Raw genomic sequence first — 22,811 nt, forward strand, 5'->3', positions numbered from 1 at the left:
CACCCCTCAAATTTACAGCAAAAGCACTTCCAAGTGCACTTTCAATTCAATTTCATGTGCATTTTGCACTTGTAGTTGGCACTTGTAGTGCAAAGTGGATTTGCCTTTTGTAAATAACCCCCAGTATGTCACACTAATGTGCCATAGACTTAAATGGGTCATTACCTATAGTGTATATTCAAGTCGTTGGGTTCAGACCTATGTTAAATTGTAACTGGGTATATAAATAAACATGTCAAATAAAACAGGAACAGTTTAATAAAAAAATTGATGTCTAAAATCTATATAAGTATACAGCATAATAAACTGCAAGCCCATAAGATGTACAAGAAACAGGCTGAACCAAAGTAAGCAGGACAAATGGGATAAAATATCTGCAAAATGTTTGCCAGAAATGTACTCCTCATACGTTCTGAAAAAGCAGAATCAATGTGGAGCTGAGCTCAGAAAGTTAATAGTCACCATGTTATTGGGAACATTTGCTATGTTGCAGTTATTTGTGCCTCTCTTTAATTCCTTCTAAAAAACACAGTGCGCTTCCTGGTATGTGAGTGTGCCTAGGATCTCCTGTGCCCACTGTATCTGCAATGTGAGGGCTGCTAGTCCTAACAGATTTGGAGTAAGATTTGCCACTATTTACTACTAACCTTTTTATTTGCTGGGAACTCTGACACTAGGAAGTAAAGCCCTGCTTCTACTAAATATGCTTCTACCATGCATAGTCATATTGCAGAACAAGGCATGGTAATCCAGAAATGGAGAAAGATCAACTGGCAGGAAGTCACAAGCAATAAAGCTGACAAGTCATTTGGGCTTTGCCTGGTCTTTTGGACACAGCTTCCAGAGTTAGGTTTCTTTCAACAATAGTTTTGGTTTGCTAATAGTTAAACATACATGTACTATAACTGTTTATGTTTCTAAATTCCCTATGGTCATAAATTGATTACACATATTATAGGGTATATGATTCTGTAAAGCTATAGGGCTTGTTCTTTTACCAGCAGAAAAATATTTTAGACCTTCAAGGCAACTCAGTTACTAATAAAGGAAAAGGTTTCCAATCTACCCTGTGGCAATTTTCACTAATATGCCCTATGGTCTCCTTTGTAACTGCGTGTCATTGATAATTGTTTCAAATGTAAAATGAATTTAACGTTAAATCTTGTATGCCAAAGCAAGTCAGATATGGCATTCAATCTTGTATAGTAACACAATATATGAGTCTGCAAGATGTTACAGAGAATTGCAGTTGACGGATTACATTTTGTTTAAATTGTTTTCCTTCCTTTGGAATACATAGAAAGTACCATTTCAAAAATTCTCCTTGTTTCAATGTTTTTGATGATATTTTTAAGTGACTGATTGTTTTAATGAATATGAGATTGGAAAAGATTGAATGATCAGTGAATGACCTGTGCACTTTATGAAGCACTTTCAAGATATGTCTACACAGGTTCCTCTGGATATTGGTAAAACATATTTCCTGGCCAGCCTCATGTCAGCACACTATGGGTTAATCCCCATAGTGTGCTGACGTGAGGACAGGCCAGGAAAGGAAAATTACCGTAGGTATTAATAACAATTTTCCGTTTTCCTGGCCAGCCTCACTTCAGCACACTATGGGGATTAACCCATATTGTGCTGACGTGAGGACAGGCCAGGAAAGGAAAATTACCCTAGGTATTAATAACAATTTTCCGTTATATAATTTGCAAATTAATGTATATTTTATAAATTTTACAGTGTTTTTGTCTTAATGCATTTAAAAAAATTAACATTTAGTATCTTCCTAGCTCACAAGGAACTCCCTCTTATTTAAATTAGGCCACTCCCCTTTCTATAAACAGCCCTGACCTAAAAAAGTTTAGAAAAACTGTATCATCCTTTAGCCCTTTCTTTGCCAGGCCCTGTGCTCCATTTTTAAATTGCCGGTTTGCCAGAGCAAACAGCTTTCAGAGTTTGTGACACACCCCACCAAACTAAACATTTTCTGAAAGCATAGAACCAGTAGAATAAAAAAGAAAGGTGCTACAAATTTTTTGTCCCTTTAATATTTGCACAAATGTTTATCAAAACACTAAAAAACACTAACAACATTATTAGTGGATACATACATGGCAACGTTTACAAAATTCTTACCAAATTTCTACTAAGTATAAAAGCTAAAACGGTATTGAGTAAATAAATAACAAATAGTTGTACATTCTACATTGCTTCTTTTTGTGAATGGTGAAAACTGAAGATACACAAAACTGTAAAACAATTTTCTCACAAAATATATTATTTTTCACTTACGACTTTCATAGATTGTAAAAGACCCCCCCCCCCCCCATACATTTTCTGAAAGCACATGACCTGTAGAATAAAGAAATGCGCTACTGATTTTTTAGGCCCCACAATAGTTGCACAAATGTTTATTAAATTGCTATTTTGACAAAAAATACACTAAAATAATTATTAGTGGATACATACAGTACATGGCGAAATTTACAAAATTCCTGCTAATGTCCTACTAAATATAAAAGTTAAAATGGCATTGAGTTTGAGTTATATTAACCGTCACTCTCAATATGGCATCAGTGTGGGTGCAAAGCCCAGAATGCAGACAGTGTGAGCTTAGGGATATGCACCTGGACCCACACGGATGTCAATTTGGATGCAGCGGCTGTGCAGTTGCTAAATCACAATTAATATCAATGGGCCTGCTTTTACAGGGATTATATCTGTGCATCCCTGTGTGGGCAAACAGGACCTTGCATGGACATATAATGTAGTATACCCTGTGTGAACAAGACCCTACTATTTTGTTTTGTTATAATTTGTTTTAATAGTTTGTACAATTTTTTTTTTGGGGGGGGGGGGGGGCATTGATGAGATATCATGGCTCTAACAAACCCTTGATGTCTCTTTTTTGAGACAGAGAAAGGGACTGGAGAAATAAGGGGAGATTTACTTAAACTGGTGCGCACAGGATTTGGTGCAAAAATAACCAATCAGCTTCTAGGTTTTATTGTCAAACCTTAATTGCACAAGCTGAAGTTAGAAGCTGATGAGCTACTATGCACTCACCAGCTTATGCATTCAACATTTTTGGTAAACCCCCCCCCCCCCACTGAGTCCTCAGTCCTCAGCTGCACTACAGATTAATGAATAGAAGTCTCTGCAAAGAGGCGTCTATTCATTCACAAGCTGAAGCATAGTAAGTGCAGTTTACTATGCTTCAATAATGAATGAGCACAATGAGTGATCAGTACCTATTACTCAGGAAAGGAAGGGGGTGGTCAACTGCAGGGGAGGATCGGAGCTGGCAAGGGAATGTACTTGTATATTTTTGCAACCCCAGTGGCTTCTCTGTAGCCCCTGAGGCCAGAGGGAGGGGAGAGGAGTTGGAAGGGTAATCACAGGTGATCCGTGTTGCATGGGGGATTGGTGCTGATGAGGAAAATGGGGGTCAAAGCAGCAGGAAAAGGGGTCATAAGAGTGGGGGAGCATTTCAGCTGTCAGTCACAGCAGCATGGGGTAGAGAGGCAGGAAACACAAGGCAGAAAAGCGACAGCCACTAATCACTGCTATCCGTTTGATAATCAGAGTCTGCTGACCAGTTTTGCAATAGACTCATGGTTACCGAAGTGATGATAAGCTTAGAGCAGAAGAAGGAATGCCAGGTCTGTACAGCATACAGACCCAGTAAGCTGGAGGCCTAGAGGTGGATCTGTAGGTCCATACATGATACTGAACTGGCAGCAAAATGTTTAAAGCGATTGTAAACAATCACATTGTAAAAACAACCAAAGTAATCACATTTCTTCTGTTCTTAGCTGCATAAATGCTGGGGGAGAAATAGCAGCACACTGGGCCAGATTCACGTAGAATCGCGGCGGCGTAACGTATCCTAGATACGTTACACCGCCGCAATTTTTCATCGCAAGTGCCTGATTCACCAAGCACTTGCGATGAAAACTACGCCGGCGGCCTCCGGCGCAAGGCGGGCCAATTTAAATGGGCGTGTGCCATTTAAATTAGGCGCGTTCCCGCGCCGGACCTACTGCGCATGCTCCGTTTCTTAACTCCTGCCGTGCTTTGCGCGCCGTGACGTCATTTTTTTGAACGGCGAAGCGCATAGCTTACTTCCGTATTCCTGGATGGCTTACGCAAACAACGTTAAATTTTGAATTTTGACGCGGGAACGACGGCCATACTTTAGACAGCAATACACTTGCTGACTAAAGTTAGGGCACCAAAAAAAACGACTAACTTTGCGACGGGAAACTAGACTAGCGGCGATGTAGCGAACGCGAAAAACCGTTGTGGATCCGCCGAAACTCCTAATTTGCATACCCGACGCTGGTTTACGACGCAAACTCCCCCCAGCGGCGGCCGCGGTACTGCATCCTAAGATCCGACAGTATAAAACAATTACACCTGTCGGATCTTAGGGATATCTATGCGTAACTGATTCTATGAATCAGTCGCATAGATAGAAACAGATATACGACAGCTTATCAGGAGAAACACCGTTGTATCTCATTTGTGAATCTGGCCCACTGAGCTTCCCAGTGAATGGCTGTGCAGCGAGGGTGTGTCAGGACAAAGTATTATCATTGGAGGAGAGTACACTGAGTTCCCAGCATAGCTAGAGAACTGACCACACTGTGCTATCCAGCATAGTGTGGTAGGTTTATAAAAGGACAGCAAAAGGACAAACAGGAACACCAGGGGTTATACATAAAGGAAGCAATACAAAGAGAAGAGTATACTTTCTCATACAAGTACATGGTACAGCCGGCACATATCAGGAATGTGAAGTGTTGGGGTAAAAAAATTTTTAATTGCTTAAGATGTGTCAGTATTGAACTGCATTGGATCATGAAAGACAATTCTATGAATGGCTGGCCAATACTTTCATGTGTTTATTTATTTATTTGACTAATGAGATTTGTGTTTGGAGTTTTATGACAGCTATGGTTAATTTGCTTTCTAAAATTTAAATCAGCTGCCAAACCAGAACACTAATGGTGTCTATGTGTTAATATTGTGCTCTTCAGAAAATGTTATACTGAGCAGAAAAATGTGGGTTGTAAGCTTCTCTCCCTAGCTGAAATTTATCAGTCCTATTGCCTTTGTAGAGCAAAGAAAACAGTGAGAGATCTGTCCCAACCTGGTCATCATTTATTTGAATTATTGCTGTCCAGTATGCATTTTAGAAATATCAAGGTGAGGACAAACAGATTTAGAGACAATTAAACTGAACTAATTAGCTAAGTGGTCCTGGTTACTGTTTGTTATAACAGGTTGTTTTAACTTTTTTTAAGGATGGCAATGTTTAGTATTTATTTGACATATAATTTAATGTATATTTTGTGAGTGTGTTACGCATCATATTTATGGTTTTTGTATATTGTGAGGAGTAGTATTGACATTTTGTTGTAAATGTATTTTTGCAATGATAATACATTTTATTTTATCTTACTATTCATATTTTATGAGCATGGGCTGTTCTGTGTATTACATTTTTATTCAATTTTTTTTGTTTTGTTTTTTTTGCAGATGTATATCCAGACAACTACCCTGACAGTATCCATGAGTTTAAGTGCTTCAGTGTCTTTGGGAATGCTTTATATGCCCAAGGTTTACATTATTATCTTTCATCCTGAGCAAAATGTTCAAAAAAGAAAGAGAAGTTTCAAGGCAGTTGTGACAGCTGCCACCATGCAAAGCAAGCTGATTCAAAAAGGGAATGATCGACCCAATGGTGAAGTCAAAACAGAACTTTGTGAAAGCCTTGAAACAAACAGTAAGTAACCTGAAGAAAAGTAATATTTTGCTACCCTAAAAAAATCAAAGCATGGAATTTAAAATGCTAAAAGTAAAACCAACATTTCTAACAAATAAGTCAACGGCAATGAACCCTATGAGCCTTGTTAACTAAGAACTCCTGACAAGTTCTCTAACAGCTGAAATAAAACCAACCTGAAATTTGTGTCGGGGTGAGTGCTATAAATAGGTTGCAGAGAGCTGGTCTATTCACTGCACAGCTCTGCACATGCCTTCCTTCTTCTGCCTATGTGGAGTGGGGGTGTGTGACTTTCCTCCAATCAGCTGTCACACAGTGTATGCAAGACTTAATTTCCAGTGCTGACATGATGTTCACTTTCTAAAGAATATAGCAAGCTGAAGACAGCACATATGCATGCAAAATTTGTAAGAAGATTTGTTTAATCTCTGTGTATTATCTGAGGCTGTTCACTTCACTGGGTATATGTAAGGGTTTACATCAACTTTAAGGCCCAGATTCTTAAAGGACTTACGACGGCGCAGTGCCATGTACGCCGTCGTAAGTCCTAATCTGGCCCGTCGTATCTATGCGACTGATTCTTAGAATCAGTTACGCATAGATATCCATTAGATCCGACAGGCGTAAGTCTCTTACGCCGTCGGATCGTAGCTGCAATTTTTCTTTGCCCGCTAGGTGGCGCTTTCGTTGATTTCCGCGTCGAGTATGCAAATTAGCTAGATACGCGAATTCCCGAACGTACGCGCGGCCGACGCAGTAAAGTTACGACGTTTACGTTAGGCTTTTCCCGGCAATGTTGCCCCTGCTATATGGAGGCCTAAATGTGGCGCAACAATGTTAAGTATGGCCATCGTTCCCGCGTAAAATTTGTAAAAAGTTACGTCGTTTGCGTAAGTCGTCCGTGAATGGGGCTGGACGTCATTTACGTTCACGTCGAAACCAATGATGTCCTTTCGACGTCATTTGGAGCAATGCACACTGGGATATTTTAGGGACGGCGCATGCGCAGTTCGTTCGGCGTGGGGACGCGATTAATTTAAATGATACACGCCCCCTACCCGGCGAATTTGAATTCCGCCGCGTGATTTACGCTACGCCGCCGCAACTTTACAGGCAAGTGCTTTGTGAATCAAGCACTTACCTGAAAAACTTGCGGCGGCGTAACGTAAATCGGATACGTTACGCCGCCGCATAGATACGCCATTCTACGAAAATCTGGCCCTAAGTGTATATAGTACACAGCTAGTGAGGCGTCTTAGGCCCCGTACACACGACCAAACATGTATGCTGAAACTGGTCCGCGGGCCAGTTTCAGCATACATGTTCGGTCGTGTGTAGGCGCGAGCGGGCCGAATTCCAGCAAACATTTGCCCGCCGGGCCTTTTCCCAGCGGGCAAATATTCCTGGACGTGTTTTAAAACCGTCCACTGGAATCCTGCCCGCTCGGACATGTACGGTCGTCAGTACAGACCTACCGTACATGTCCGAGCGCCCGCCGTCCCTCGCATGCGTCGAATGACTTTGACGCATGCGTGGAAGCCTTTAAATGGCAGGCCCGCCCACGTCTCCGCGTCATCGCCGCGGCGATGACGCGGACACGCCCCGCGTATTGTTTACGCGCGGACTTCTGTACGATGGTTAGTACAACCATCGTACAGAAGCCCTCTGGCAGGCATGTACGGTGAAAACGGTCCGACGGACCGGTTTCATCGTACATGTTTGCTCGTGTGTACCGGGCCTTACACCAAAAAAGGTCGTTAAAACTGCAACACACATTTATTGATAGGGTTACATAATATATACAAATTACATACTAAATCATATTTACACAACAGTGTACAGTATAAGTACATTAGGTTACATGATATTTACAAATTACACACAAAACCATCTTTACAATATATAATGTACAGTACAAGTAAGAAGTTCATTTACCTCTCAGTGTGAGGTCTGTTTATACTGAGTATGTGTGTGTGCCCAGGACAAAGTTAAAACACAGTTTGATAACAATTTATTATAACCCCCTTTCGTTTCTGTTTAGTGGCTAAAATAATCCTCCCTAATTGTTCACTATACCTAGCAAATGTATATTGGGTGCAGCCTGATTAGGGGATTCAAATAAGGCTTCTGTTTACAACCCATGTGAGATGTGTTAAGGAAAGACCATGGTCAGACCTTGGAAGTAGAAAAATATTCACAAAGTGAAAAAATCAAAAAATGTCTCTGCACTGTGGTAAGATGGCCGATGTCACAAACAAGCAGTATACCCAACTTATAGTTAAGAAAAAATGTGTGTAGCGCGAAAAGTAAAGTGAACAAGTAAGATTAATAATTGCAGTCCTCCATATTAGGAACAGAAACACTTGGAGTGGAGACTCATTGAAAAGTCCAGTGCAGCAATTAAGTGAAACAAAGATCCAACCAGGGCTCAAGTCCTGCGGGAACGCATGGGAACGGAGTCCCTGCACTTTTTTCACAGCAGGAACGCAGTTCCCTTTGCAGGACTAGAGCAACCGAGCCGCCCGAGCCAATCCTTCACTAAGGGCACCCCCTGCCTCATAGCACCCACCCCCCATGTTGATGGGGACAAGGGCTTCTTCCCGACAACCCTGGGGGCATGCGGCCTGGTATGGCTGGTACACCTGGTACGGCTCAGGATGGATGGGGAGGGGCACTCGCTTGTCACCACCCCATTCCTGAACGGCCGGTCTGCGTGCTCGGATAAGGGTCTGGTATGGATTTGCGCTGTTTTTCCGGCCTAGTGGGTTCCCCTTGAAATCCATACCAGACCTAAGGGCCTGGTATGCCCTTGGAGGAAGAACCCCTGCCAGTTTTTTATTTAAAATTTGGCATGGAGTTCCCCTCTGGGAGGGAGGGGCTTGCCTTAGAACAGGTTCACACTGGGGCGACTTCCTGTAAAGTTGCCTCACTGTGAACGGGGATCCGACTTGGAGGCGAGTTCCATTGAAATCAAGTCGAATTAAAGTAGTACAGAAACCTTTTTTCAAGTCGGAGCGACTGCAGTAGTGTACATTAAGACAGCTCCATTCACTTAAATTCATTTCTTCATGCAGTGTGACTTGAGGCGACTAGGGGCGACCTGGGGCGACCTGAAGTCGGATCCCAGGTCGACCCTGTGTGAACCGGCTCTAAAGGTACAATTGTTTGTCATGTATTTAATAATGGTAGCCCATACAGATGGACTAAATTAACCAAGCAGTAACATTTAACCACTTGCTTACTGGGCATTTAAACCATCCTCATGCCCAGACCAATTTTCAGCTTTCAGTGCTCTCACTCTTTGAATGACAATTGCGCAGTCATACAACACTGTACCTAAATTAAATTTTTATAATTTTTTCCCACAAAAATAGAGCTTTCTTTTGGTGGTATTGTATCACCTCTGCGGTTTTTATTTTTTGTTTAATTTTTTTTTAAAAGACAGAATAAAAAAAATACAAAACCGTTTTATATTTTGTTATAAAAGTTTGCAAACAAGTAATTTGTATCCTTCATTGATGTATGCTGATGAGGCTGCACTGATGGGCTGCACTAATGGGCACTGATGGGCTGCACTGATGGGCACTGATAAGGCAGCACTGGTGGGCACTGATAGGCAGCACTGGTGGGCAGTGATGGGTGGCACTGAAGGGCACTGAGAATTGTCACTAATAGGTGACACTGATAGGTGGCACTGATAGATGGCAGTGATGGGCTCTCATAGGTGGCAGTGATGGGCATTGATGGGTGGCAATTATGGGCACTGATCAGCACTGGTAGGTGAGACTGATAGGCAGCACTTCTAGGTGGCACTGATGAGGCACTAATTGGCAACACTGGTGGGCATTGGTAGGTGGCACGCATGAGCATTGATAGGTGGCACTGTTTTTCACTGGTGGGCACTGTGGGCACTGGCAGGGGGCACTGGCAAGGGGCACTAGCAGGTGGTACTGGTGGGAACCGATGAGGCGGATGTGTCTGTTCCACTGGGGACCAATGCCCCTTATACAAAAGCCGGTGATCGTCTTTTTTTTTTTCCTCATGCTGTCAGTATGAGGAGAAAAACGAGCTTTGTTTATTTCATGTGATCAGCTGTCATTGGCTGACAGCTGATCACGTGGTAAGGGGCTGGGACCGGATCTGTGATCACTTGAGTCTCAGTGACTCGTGATCACAGAGCGTGCCGCTTGCGTCCTGCAGGGAGGACGTCTATTGACAGCCTCCCAGAAATTCAGGTCTGCACTTTAGCTGTCAATCGGCTATAGCGCAGATGTCAAGTGGTTAAATTGCATGAAGTAGCAATGACCATGCTGAACCATAAGGAATTAAAATGGACTGAGCCTCAGTGGGTTACTAGACATAAACTGTAAGTTGCAACTTGCCAGTCAAGAGGGACTGGTATTAACTGACCATTGTATTTTTTAAGATCAAACTATTATAGTGGTCCCTTTTTATATTTCATGTATAAAATACTGAGTAAGAGAATAGATATGGAGCACTCACACTGGACTTATGACACTAGAATATAATTTAATACATCAAGGGGTTGATTTACTAAAACTGGAGAGTGCAAAATCTGTTGCAGCTGTGCATGATAGTCCGACTAGCTGTGCTGTAGCTGGCTCCAGCACATGCCAAACAGCAGTTTCCAGCCAATGATTTATGGAGCGCCCATTGATCGCTGGAGCGAATGACAGAAGAAAGCGGTGATGTGCGGGAATAAAAGCCAGCACATTGCTTAGTAAAATCAGCACACATTTCACATAGTAAACATTGTTACACGCAATTAACCCTTTTATTGCCCCAGTTGTTAACCACCTTGCTGCCCAGTGTCATTAGTACAGTGTCAATGTATATTATTAGAACTGATCACTTTTCTAATGTCACTGGAGATGTCATGGCAGTTAGCCAGTTCCCACAAAGTGTCAGTGTCAGATTGCCTGCCGTCCCACTATAAGTCAAAGATCACCGCCATTACTAGTATTAAAAAATCCAGTGTATATCTAATAGTTTGTAGACTTTATAACTTTCACACAAACCAATCATTATGCACTTATTGGGATTTTTCTTTACCAAAGACATGTTAGCAGAATACATTTTAGCCAAAATGTCTGCAGAAATTAGATTTTTTTTTTATTTGATATGTTTTATAACAACGTAAAAACATTTTTTTTTCAAAATGTATGCTATTTTTCCTGGTAAAGCGTACAAAATAAATAACACAGTTGTGATCAAATACCACCAAAGGAATGCTTTTTTTTGTGGGAAAAAAATTATATACATTTTAATTGTGTACAGCATTGCATGACATGACCCCTGATGATGTCAGACGTTGCTGACGAAACGCGTTGAGTCAGTGCGTGACTTGTCACTTTCGCCACCTATTTGGAGCACTGTAATTGTTACATGTTTTTATGGATTAAATCTTGATATATTACACCATGAGAAGTTTCTCTTCTCTCTTTGATTTATGATAATATCATTGTTGGTGGATATTCCATTTGGAGGCTATATCACACTGGAGGGTACATTGTTACCCATGCTTTTTTGACTACCTGTAATGGGTGTCATGTCGGTCTGGTGAGTACTATTGTTGCCTAACTATCAGTGGAAGAAGGCACTTATTCCTCACAGCAATTAAGAATACTTCACTTTTTCACTTGGATTGAAGAATATGGTGGTGGTTTGTGGACTTTAATATTTGTTATAATACTTTGTGGTTTTTAAGCGTGGTATGGAATTAATTTATATATAATTTTCTTTATTATCACTAGACATTTTGGTCTCACTATGGGCTGCTCTCTCTCTCTCTCTCTCTCTCTCTCTCTCTATATATATATATATATATATATATATATATATATATATATATATATATATATATATATACTGTATATATTTATATCTATATTTATGTATCATATTCGTTTAATTTAATACAATTTATATTTTTTGTTATTTATCAGTCCAGGGTTTTTAAACGTATTTTTAATAAAGTAACACAGTGCCTAATAGCAAAAAATGGCCCGGTCATGAAGGGGGTTCATTAATTGCAATGCACTCTGCTTTTTTGTTTGGAGTGCTAAGGTAATAAAACAAAAAAACTGGATGTTGGATATTTTTTACATAACAATCTTTAGGACTTGTGTCTACTGACTTCAAGTAAATAGAAATGTACGATCCCATGCTTACCAGCTGCGATCGCGGCTTTATTTATAGTCGCGTCTGGGCCTCTGAGGGTCATAGAGATGACTATTGATCATCTGGTCACCGAAAATCTCTATGGTCGTCTGCGGCAGCCTATTCTTTCTGCGGGTCCCAGATGGCACGGGATAGACCAGAGAAGCACCAGATGGTGACGGGAGGGGGGATGTACCCTCCCATCGCCTGTAAGAACATCTAAAAGGCGGAACAGCCACTATGATCATTCTTATGGTGCACAAAATCGCTGACTGAAAGTCAAAGACATCATATGACGTCCTTGGGCTGGAAGTGGTTTTAAACATCTGATATGTGTTCTATTTTCTGTTGTTTATAAAATATGGGTTTATGAGATTTGCAAATCATTGGATTCTGTGTTTTTTTGTAGATTTTATTTAGCGTCCTAACTTTTTGGGAATTGGGGTTATAAAGCTAGACCAGAACTACATGCTACAAATTTAAAATGACAGTTGTGTTTATTTTTTTATTTTATTTTTTCATTAAAGATTTTTATTGATAACAGAAGATAAGTACAAATCAAGGAAGCACACATATGCAAGAGAACAAGTTACATGAAGGTAGTGTTATAGGGCCAGATCCTCAAAAGAGATACGACGGAGTAACTGCTGTTACTCCGTCGTATCCCTGGTTCTAACTTTGGAACTGATCCACAGAATCAGTTTTCCAAAGTTAGGCAGAAGATCCGGCATGTGTAATTGAATTACACTGCCGGATCTTAGGATGCAGTACCGCATCCGCCGCTGGGGGCATTTCGAGTCGAAATGCCGCTTCTGGTATGCAAATTAGCACTTAGGGCGATCCACGAAGCTTTTCAGCTTCGTTTTTTCGCCGTAAGTTTTAGTTTGCAAGTGTAAAATTAGGGCTGCTTTTACAAAGTGTAAAGTTAGTAACACCATGTAAAAGCACATTCAAGCGACGGCATTTGGTATGCATTCCTGAGAGGGAGAACTCCACGGCAATTTGTAAAATCAAAACCGGCATGGGTTCCCCCCCCAGGAGCATACCAGGCCCTTAGGTCTGGTATGGGTTGTAAGGAGACCCCCCCTACGCCGAAAAATCGACGTAGGGGGTCCCCCTACAATCCATACCAGACCCGTATCCAAAGCACGCTACCCGGCTGGCCAGGAATGGGAGTGGGGACGAGCGAGCGCCCCCCCCTCCTGAGCCGTACCAGGCCGCATGCCCTCAACATGGGGGGGTTGGGTACTCTGGGGCAGGGAGGCGCACTGCGGGCCCCCCCACCCCAGAGCACCCTGTCCCCATTGATGAGGACAGGACCTCTTCCCGACAACCCTGGCCGTTGGTTGTCGGGGTCTGCGGGCGGGGGGCTTATCGGAATCTGGGAGTCCCCTCAAATAAGGGGGCCCCCAGATACCGGCCCCCCACCCTAAGTGAATGGATATGGGGTACATCGTACCCCTACCCATTCACCTGGAGGCAAAGTGATAGTTATTAAACACACAACACAAGGGTTTTTAAAATAATTTATTAGTCTGCTCCGGAGGCCCCCCTGTCTTCTTTAGCTCTAATACCAGGGGGGGCTTCTTCTTCCGCTCTCCGGGGGGGTCTTCTCCGCTCTCCGGGGGTCTTCTCCGCTCTCCGGGGGGGTCTTCTCCGCTCTCCGGGGGTCTTCATCTATCTTCGCCGCTCTCCGCTGTTGACTCGGCGCACCCCGGTTCTTCTCCAGCTGTCCGGTGCCTTCTTCTTCAGCGCTGGCTGCCTGCTATCTTCGTGTGTTAGCTCAATTACTAGCAGGCAGCCAGCGCGGTCTTCTGTGACGTCATCTTCTTCTCTTCTCTTCTTCTCCCTTCTTCCGATGTTGACACAACGCCTCTTCTCACTGCAATGATGGAAGCGCGCCTTGCATCCCATTTATATAGGCCTCACCGTCCCATCATGCTCCGGTAGGTACCCACGTGGTGGGTGCCTACCCACGCGGGTACCTACCAGAGCATGATGGGACGGTGAGGCCTATATAAATGGGATGCAAGGCGCGCTTCCATCATTGCAGTGAGAAGAGGCGTCGTGTCAACATCGGAAGAAGGGAGAAGAAGAGAAGAGAAGAAGATGACGTCACAGAAGACCGCGCTGGCTGCCTGCTAGTAATTGAGCTAACACACGAAGATAGCAGGCAGCCAGCGCTGAAGAAGAAGGCACCGGACAGCAGGAGAAGAACCGGGGTGCGCCGAGTCAACAGCGGAGAGCGGCGAAGATAGAAGAAGACCCCCGGAGAGCAGAAAAGACCCCCCGGGAGAGCGGAGAAGACCCCCGGAGAGCGGAGAAGATCCCTGGAGAGCGGAAGAAGAAGCCCCCCCTGGTATTAGAGCTAAAGAAGACAGGGGGGGCCTCCGGAGCAGACTAATAAATGATTTTAAAAACCCTTGTGTTGTGTGTTTAATAACTATCACTTTGCCTCCAGGTGAATGGGTAGGGGTACGATGTACCCCATATCCATTCACTTAGGGTGGGGGGCCGGTATCTGGGGGCCCCCTTATTTGAGGGGACTCCCAGATTCCGATAAGCCCCCCGCCCGCAGACCCCGACAACCAACGGCCAGGGTTGTCGGGAAGAGGTCCTGTCCTCATCAACATGGGGACAGGGTGCTCTGGGGTGGGGGGGCCCGCAGTGCGCCCCCCTGCCCCAGAGCACCCAACCCCCCCATGTTGAGGGCATGCGGCCTGGTACGGCTCAGGAGGGGGGGGCGCTTGCTCATCCCCACTCCCATTCCTGGCCGGCCGGGTAGCGTGCTTTGGATACGGGTCTGGTATGGATTGTAGGGGGACCCCCTACGTCGATTTTTCGGCGTAGGGGGGGTCTCCTTACAACCCATACCAGACCTAAGGGCCTGGTATGCTCCTGGGGGGGAACCCATGCCGGTTTTTTATTTGAAAATTGGCATGGAGTTCTCCCTCTCAGGAATGCATGCCGAGCGACGCTGTCAAATTTTTTTCATTTTTTTTTTCCCGACGCAACTTTTTAGACCCGGCGCGATCCACAAAACTCGGCGTAACGTAACTTCGCGCATGCGCAGTACGGCCGGTGCGGGAGCGCGCCTCATTTAAATGGGACTCACCCCATTTGAATAGGAACGCCTTGCGCCGGCCGGATTTAAGTTACACAGCCTGAAATTTCTAGGTAAGTGCTTTGTGGATCGTGCACTTAGGTAGAAATTTTAAGGCAGTGTAACTTAAATGGGATTTTTTAAGTTGCGCCAGGTTTTTGTGGATCTGGCCCATAGTGTGGAATATAGTAGGAACCATCTTAGCCCTTTTCTATATTTAAACCCAAAACTATAGTGGAAATCAGGCCTGCTGTGGCAGGCACAACATCTCTATTCAGGAGAGTACCATATGTAAGATAAAGTACATGTTTTTGCCTGATATGCATTCAGAAATAGTAGAAGTTAGTAGAAATAGACTGAAAGGAAAGTGAAAAGTGATCGACCACATTATGCAGTTTCATTAAGGTCAGTACAAAATACTAAGTGAACTATAAGTTACATTAGAAAATCATTCAGCTAATGCTAATGTTAATGGTATTACTCTGTAATAATGTTAGTATATTCCTGAGAGTATTTAAAAATGAACCAAGGTTCCCATGTTTTATGGAACCTCCCTATCTGGTCACTGGATTGTGCCAGTGTCTCCTTAATTTCACAAATGTCCGTTATTTTGTGTAACCAATCTTTTATTGAGGGAACCCAGGGGGAGTTCCAGTGGATCAGAATTAGGGATTTGCCAGCATTTAATAAATGCTTTGATAGAGAATGTTTGTATTTCTTTTAGGGTAAGTTTGAAATATGAATTAAACAGGCAGCATTAAGTATGAGTTTAGTCTCAGTGATCAATGTGATCATTTCCCTAACCTTGTTCCAGATTGGTGTACTTAACTAACAGTGCCACCACTGTAATATCTACCTTTAGATAGAACACTATCTGAAAAAGTTAACGTTAGTGTATCCTGAACACAGACACTGTATGTTCAGAATCACTTTGTGGGGGAGAAAGGGAGGCGACAACTCGATGAGTGAACAGATATCACCAATACTATTACCAAGCCACAGATTAACAAAACCCACAGCCTTAAGGGCAACAGTATAAAGTGCTATTAAATCAACCCAACAATATATTGAATTAATTGCTCATGAAAAAACAAAAGGACAGAGTACTACTAGCCCTCCACGGATAATTATGATTCGCCCCATCAGCTCTCATTGTCGCATTGCACATCCACGATAGCCATATACAAGTGACAGGGCGAGTGTGCGGCCTGTTCCCTGTATATGCTGCAGCAGAGACTAGCAGTCAGGCCTTACTATTTTAAGCTCCTGCAGTAGTGAAGTAACTATAACATAAAGTCACTGACCCCCAACCATAACTTCAATTATAGTAAAGCCAGAGTTAACAGTCATAATCCCTGGGATAAAGAATAATAACCTCATCTGTAGGTAAATGTAATCGTCAGTTACAGCATGTAATCCTATATTCATTTCCTAAATGGCCCCATTGTCATGTTCATAGGTGGGCCTTCAGATAAGATATGAGGATCAGTCAGCAAATCAGTACTGCAGGTTGGAACCTGAAGAAAACTGCAGACACATAACAAAGAGTGAAGTATGGGTAGACTTGACAGTCTAAACCTGACCATTAACCCTCTTGATCTTGCGCTGCCGCAAATCTCGAGTTGGGGGTGCCAGCTTTAGAATCTCCACTTTGGTTATGTTTCATCTTTTTTGGAGATTCTCTTTTTTTCCGGTGAGGAGAATGGGGTTCAGTTTGGACTTCTATAAATATACACAAACAGTAAAAATAATGGCCCAATTCCACTATCTCTGCGCTATGGGGCTCAAGGTGTTCGCAACATATGCAGTAAAGGTCAATATAAATAAATAAATATTAAATATTGCAAAAGCAGCCACTTCAAAATGTAGAAACAATGTATCAATAGTATAATTGAAAAAATCAAATAGTAATTTCATCAAAGCATACAGCGGCGCTAAAAATCATTGCAGTCCTTCATATGATTAATCTTTCTTATGTGCAAATGTACATAAAAGGTAAAAAACAGGTTCTCCAGAGATTGGTAGATAGATAAAGTCCAGTGAGAAGGGTGTTCATTAAATCAATGTTCAGCTCTCTGCTACCGGTGACATCACACGTGCAAACCACCACTCCAAAGGGTCCCCCCAAGGGGGTCTACTCACCAGAAAGTTGAGTAATAAAAGCTCTGAACATCAAATCCTCCAGGTCATCTCCACCTCCAGGAAACTGACAGCTGATTAGCAAGTAATGCCACTTTTATCCACCAGGTGTCAGAATGCCCCAAAATAAAAGGACTATATAGTGTGATAACGTCTCAACTTATCAAGTCTTTATTATTTAATCAAGCTGTATCAGTGCAACATAACAGAATTTAGTTTTAAAATGATTTATAGCAAAATCAACTGCAGTGATCATCGGGGCTGGCTCCAGGTGAAGGACAATAACGAACATGAAACAAGTATAGACAGACAGTCCGAACGCTCAAAAAAACACCTCTGCTGTATTTTCCATACGAAATGACTGAAATAAGTATATAATATTCTTGTAGAAAAAATGATATGAATATATAAGGTATAAATGCTATGGAGCAAAACAGCAGAGGTGACCCCGCGGGGGGCTGGAAAAAATATATGTGGTACAACTGAGTTCAGCAAAGAAAAAAGCCTGTGTATATTGGGAATCAATAGAATAAAAGAGCCCGCCCCTAAGGGTGAATTATGCTCTTGAGCTTATGATTGAGTCTCTGTCCTATTGAAGGTGATTAAATATGAGAAGAGCCACACGGATGAATGGGCGTCAAATCATCAGGTAAATTGTGTGTGATAGTCTTACCAGCTCCTTAGTTAAGGTCACAGCTGAGTGAGTGTTCACCTGGTATGGCGAGTATGGGGTAAGAACTACCTGATGTCCTCCTGATATGAGGAAGATGGCAACCCTCTGATCCTCAAACAAGATGTGCCGTTGGTAAATGAACATGCAGACGTGCGCTCTGTATTGTGGTCATTCAGTGGTTGTAACAGATGATTTGAAGCTGATTCGAAACTGGCGCACTGCGCCGTACCATCGTGTCTCCAGCCCAGAGTAGCGGGGGGTGTGAGAGAGACGTCCGGTGGCTGTGACGTCAACGCGTTTCGCAGCGGAGTCACGTAGCTTTGTCTGGATGTTGGAGAAGGGGCCGTGCAACATTCCTTAAATGCCATCAAGTGCACTCCCACGTTTCCCAAACATACGGTCTTTGTTTCAAATCGGAACATTATGTGGATGGATCGTATATTCTCATGTTGTTTGCACAGTCCAATGGGGGCATCCCTGTGAGCAGCCGTGTCAGAATCCTTCAAACATGATTTCTTATTTATGAAGCAAGTTAAATGCTCAGTAAAAATCATACTATCCAATCATTGAGGAATCATGTTAAGCTGAATGGTCATACGGTACACATTACCACAAAACAGACACGAAAGATTAATTAAATAAAAACGTGTATATCAGACAAACACACAAAAAAACCCTCATAGAGATAGGCAGGATGATTTTTAAGGTAGATGCCATAGAGACGTGGAGAGAGGAGTGGTTTTATACAAATACAATATAATGGGAATTGTTTAAGGGGATAGTGTTGTCGAAGGATGGTGGTCATAAGAATTAAAAAGAGTCGATTTCTCTCCTCTAAGTGTCAGTGTTCACTGAAACTAAAACGCTCCTATTGTTCCAAAATATTGCAATTGCTGCATCTTTTTATATGATTATGATTAATAAGTTCCTTCATGAATATACATGTCATAGATACTGCGAAAGAGCAATGACAACAGGAGGGTAGAGGCAATGAACATAGAGACAAGAGGAGATGATATTAAAACATAGGGAGGAGAGGCAGGGAGAGACAAAGTTGTGATGAAGCTGGGGCCTATAGGAATGATTGCATGTTCATTTCAACATTCATCCCTAGAGGCGCCAGAGATTTGAGGGTGTATATCCACCATTTTTCTTTTTGGTGTAAGATCTGGTCGAAATCACCACGTCTTGCTGGTAATCTCAGGGTGTAAATGCCCTTCACTTTGAGGCCATCTAGTTTGCCTCCATGATATTCCCAGAAATGTCTTGCTAGCGGGCTTTCATGGTGTTTCTCCATATCTCCAGTCTTTTTCCTCCTTTCCTCTTCCTTTTCCTCCCTTTTAATGTCACTTAGATGCTCTCCTATTCTAATTCTAAGCTGTCTTTTAGTTTTCCTTATGTAAATCTTAGGGCAGGGGCAGGTGAGCATATAAATGACCTTTTCGGTCTCGCAATTAATGATGCCCTTAATTTCAAATTCCTTCTGTCCTTTCGCGTCCCTGAACGTTTTAGTTCTGTCCACAAAGGGACACACCTGGCCTTTAGAGCACGGGAACATACCGGTGCTGCGGGGGTACTCAGACAGCCACGATGCATTTGGTTGTTTAACGAATTCAGAGTTGACCAAAATGTCACCCAAATTTTTGGCTCTACGAGCCACCATCTTTGGACACGTACCAACAATGTTTGATAACATCTTGTTGCCTGTCAGGATACCCCAGTGTTTTTCAAGCACCCTCCTCACTTTATCCCACTGAGGGCCAAAAGTGGTGATGAATCTCACCGGGTTTAACTCATTCTTGCCCTCATATGTTTCTTTTTGTTTGTTCTTGGGATTCATGACACGCAAGCTACTCCTGCTCTGCTGTGCAGCTTTCCGCTTAGCAAATTTAATTTGTTTATGCGAGTAACCTCTTTCCCAAAACCTAGCATAAAGTTCTTTACTCTCAGTGTTGTAAGTAGATGTTTCAGAGCAATTGCGCTTGATTCTCATGAATTCCCCAATGGGAATACTGTTCTTCTGCCAGGGGTGGGGGTGATGACTCTCGGCCTGCAATAGGGTGTTTGCTGCAGTTTCCTTGCGGAATGTACTGGTGATAAGTTTTCCTTCCTTCAACCCTATCTTAAGATCTAAGAATGAGATCAAGGTCCTGTCAAAAGTATAAGTTAAATGTATGTTACGATCATTCGTATTAAGATGGTCGATGAAGTTGTGAAATGAGGCGGTGTCACCCGCCCAAATGACGAAAACATCATCTATATATCTTATCCATGTTTGTACGTGGACAAGATATTGTGGCAGGTGAAAAACATCTTCTTCCTCCCATAGCCCCAGGTGTAAACATGCATACGACGGGGCCCAGGCCTCCCCCATAGAGGTGCCTTTGATCTGTCGGTAATATTGGGAAGAAAATTGAAAGAAATTATTGGACAAAGCAAATTGGAGAAGATCCAGTAGGAACTCATTCTGATGTGCCATTTGTGGATAGTGTGATTCCAGGAATGTCTTTACTGCCCTCATGCCACACTCGTGTGGGATAGAGGTGTAGAGAGACTCTACATCTATGCCAATGAGCCAGACCTCACCCTCTACCGTAATTTGAGCTAACTTTGAAAGGACATGTCCTGTGTCCTGCACATAGGACTTAAGTTCACACACCATGTCCTTTAAAAGAAGATCAAGGTAGCTTCCTAGCCTATCCAGGGGTCCATTAATAGCAGACACAATGGGCCTACCTGGTGGGTTTTCCAAAGATTTGTGTACTTTGGGTATACAGTAGAATGTGGGCGTGTTATACTCATCAACAGAGAGATGGTCAAATTCACGTTTAGTGAGTAACTCTGTTTCCCTTGCATCATCAAGGATGCTATTTAGTGCTCTTACTACCCTGGGGAAGGGATTCCTCTCTATTTTAGAGTAAGTGTCACAATCATTCAGTAGACGTTTTACTTCAGCCTCATATTTGTCATCGTCCAAAAGGACGACATTTCCACCTTTGTCACTTTTCTTGATGGTCAGGTTTTTCGCTTCTTTAAGCTCTTTTAGTGCCTGACGTTGACTGAATGAGAGGTTATCAAGTTTTTTGGAATTCCATGTGATTTCCTCCAAGTCCTTCTGGACCATTTCCAGAAAGATATTCAGCCATTTGTTCTTATTTAAAGATGGCATTTTTTTTAGATTTAATGAGTAAGTTGGCTTGTCTTTTTATTGGGTTAGTCATGTTATATGTCTCATTTTCCTCCAATAGGGAATTAAGCATGGCTAGGGCTTCTTGATCATCTATATTTGCTGGGGACTCCCCTGTTTCCCCCTGCTGATACAGTGACCTGAAGAAGATTTTTCGGAGGAACAATATCATATCTTTGTATACAGCGAACTCGTCCATGTTGCTTACGGGGGAAAAGGATAGTCCTTTTTGTAAGAGTGTTATATGTCTATTCTCAAGGGGAAAAGAGGAGAGGTTAATGACCTTTTTGTCCAGGTGGGGAGGTGTAAGTTCAATGTTTACTACTTTTGGCTCCTCGTCCGGTATCCTCCCCGCCCCCCTCTTTGGTTTTTCATTTTTGAATTTGTGTTCTGGAATTGCTGAGGCTGTGAGATTTCTAGAGACGGGGGGTGGCTCACACCATCCCTTGACCCCCCCCTTCTCTAAAAAAGTCACAGTCCGTGGGGTGTCCTCCTCTTCCTGATTATTGGGGGACGTTTCCCGTCTGTTTCTAGAATATGATCTAGATCCCCTTCTTGAAGAGCCACTTCTTCCTCGTTTTATAGTGAGGTCAAAAACCTGGTCTTTTTCAAAATCCAGCGTGTCCCTTCTATATTTTGATTGTTTGGTAATTTGTAGGCTCCTTTGTGCCCTTTCTATTTCCTTCTTGAGAAAATCATTTTGTTTTGTAAACTCCTCCTCATATTTCATTAAATCTAAAATTTTAGCACTATCTACTATTTGTTCATTCAATTCAGTGAGTTGTATTTTCTCCTCCTCCACTATCAATGTCAGTACAGCAATTCCATGGTTAATACACAACTCCTTCCATTTTGGAAGGAATCGGTTATTCTGTAAGTGTTCCGCTGGGACTGTTCTGTCCCTGAGTCCCCTAGGGACTATCCTATGTTGTATGTATGTCTCTAAAAACGACACGTCCCACTTTCTGTTTAGGTGCTTGGTCAACAGTTTTTTATGGTTTTTAAACCCATTTTCTTTATCGTACATCACGGGACACAGAGCGGCATTCATTACTATATGGGTTATATGGAGTACCTTCAGGTGTAGACACTGGCAATCTCAAACAGTAAATGCCCCTCCCTATATAACCCCCTCCCATAGGAGGAGTACCTCAGTTTTTACGCCAGTGTCTTAGGTGTTAGTCATGGTTTAGCTTGCCTCCGCATCCTTGGGATTAGGTGAGCTACCGGTTCTGTCCAAAAAAGCCTCAGCGCTAAAGTGGTCAGTAACCGGACCCCAAACCCTTGGGGTATAGCCCATAATGCTTTTCTTTTTAGAGAGCTGGACCCTGGGCCCAGAACTTAGAAACCTTTGGGTACCTAAAGTTTTCTGTTGCCAGGGTGCTATATGGGCCCAGGACAGTGGATCCTTCATAGGAACCCAGGGCCTGAAGGTCTAGACATCCCCACGGAGATGGGGGAAGATTGGGCCTCTTGCTTGGCAAAGTCCTGCGGCATGGAGCAGGTAAGTGAGGGGAAAACTTGCGGAACTTGGTTCTTAGCAGGTTTTTTTCTGGGGGGTCACAGGGGACATGCCTAAAGTTATGCACTGCATCTGGCAAACTAGTCACATATCATAAAGATAGGATGGCTCTCTATGTATTATTCCCCATAAGATGTGACCTCCCTTGTAGTGTTGGAAAAGCATTGAGTGGGGCCTGTGTTATATAAAAATATATGTGTGTGTCAGAGAGCT

The 22,811-nt window shown here is 42.9% G+C and overlaps 1 protein-coding gene across 2 annotated transcripts in view; it reads left to right on the forward strand.

Moving 5' to 3' along the window:
• GRM8 (glutamate metabotropic receptor 8) overlaps window positions 1-22,811 on the forward strand; it is a 1,246,805-nt gene that overhangs the window by 1,202,629 nt on the left and 21,365 nt on the right. For both annotated transcript variants that reach the window (XM_040343692.1, XM_040343693.1), the window contains one exon: window positions 5,548-5,794. In XM_040343692.1, the coding sequence (XP_040199626.1) occupies window positions 5,548-5,794 (247 nt within the window). The remainder of the gene's footprint in view (window positions 1-5,547; window positions 5,795-22,811) is intronic.

Source organism: Rana temporaria, chromosome 3 (assembly GCF_905171775.1).
Source record: "Rana temporaria chromosome 3, aRanTem1.1, whole genome shotgun sequence".
In the NCBI taxonomy this organism is placed as follows: domain Eukaryota; kingdom Metazoa; phylum Chordata; class Amphibia; order Anura; family Ranidae; genus Rana; species Rana temporaria.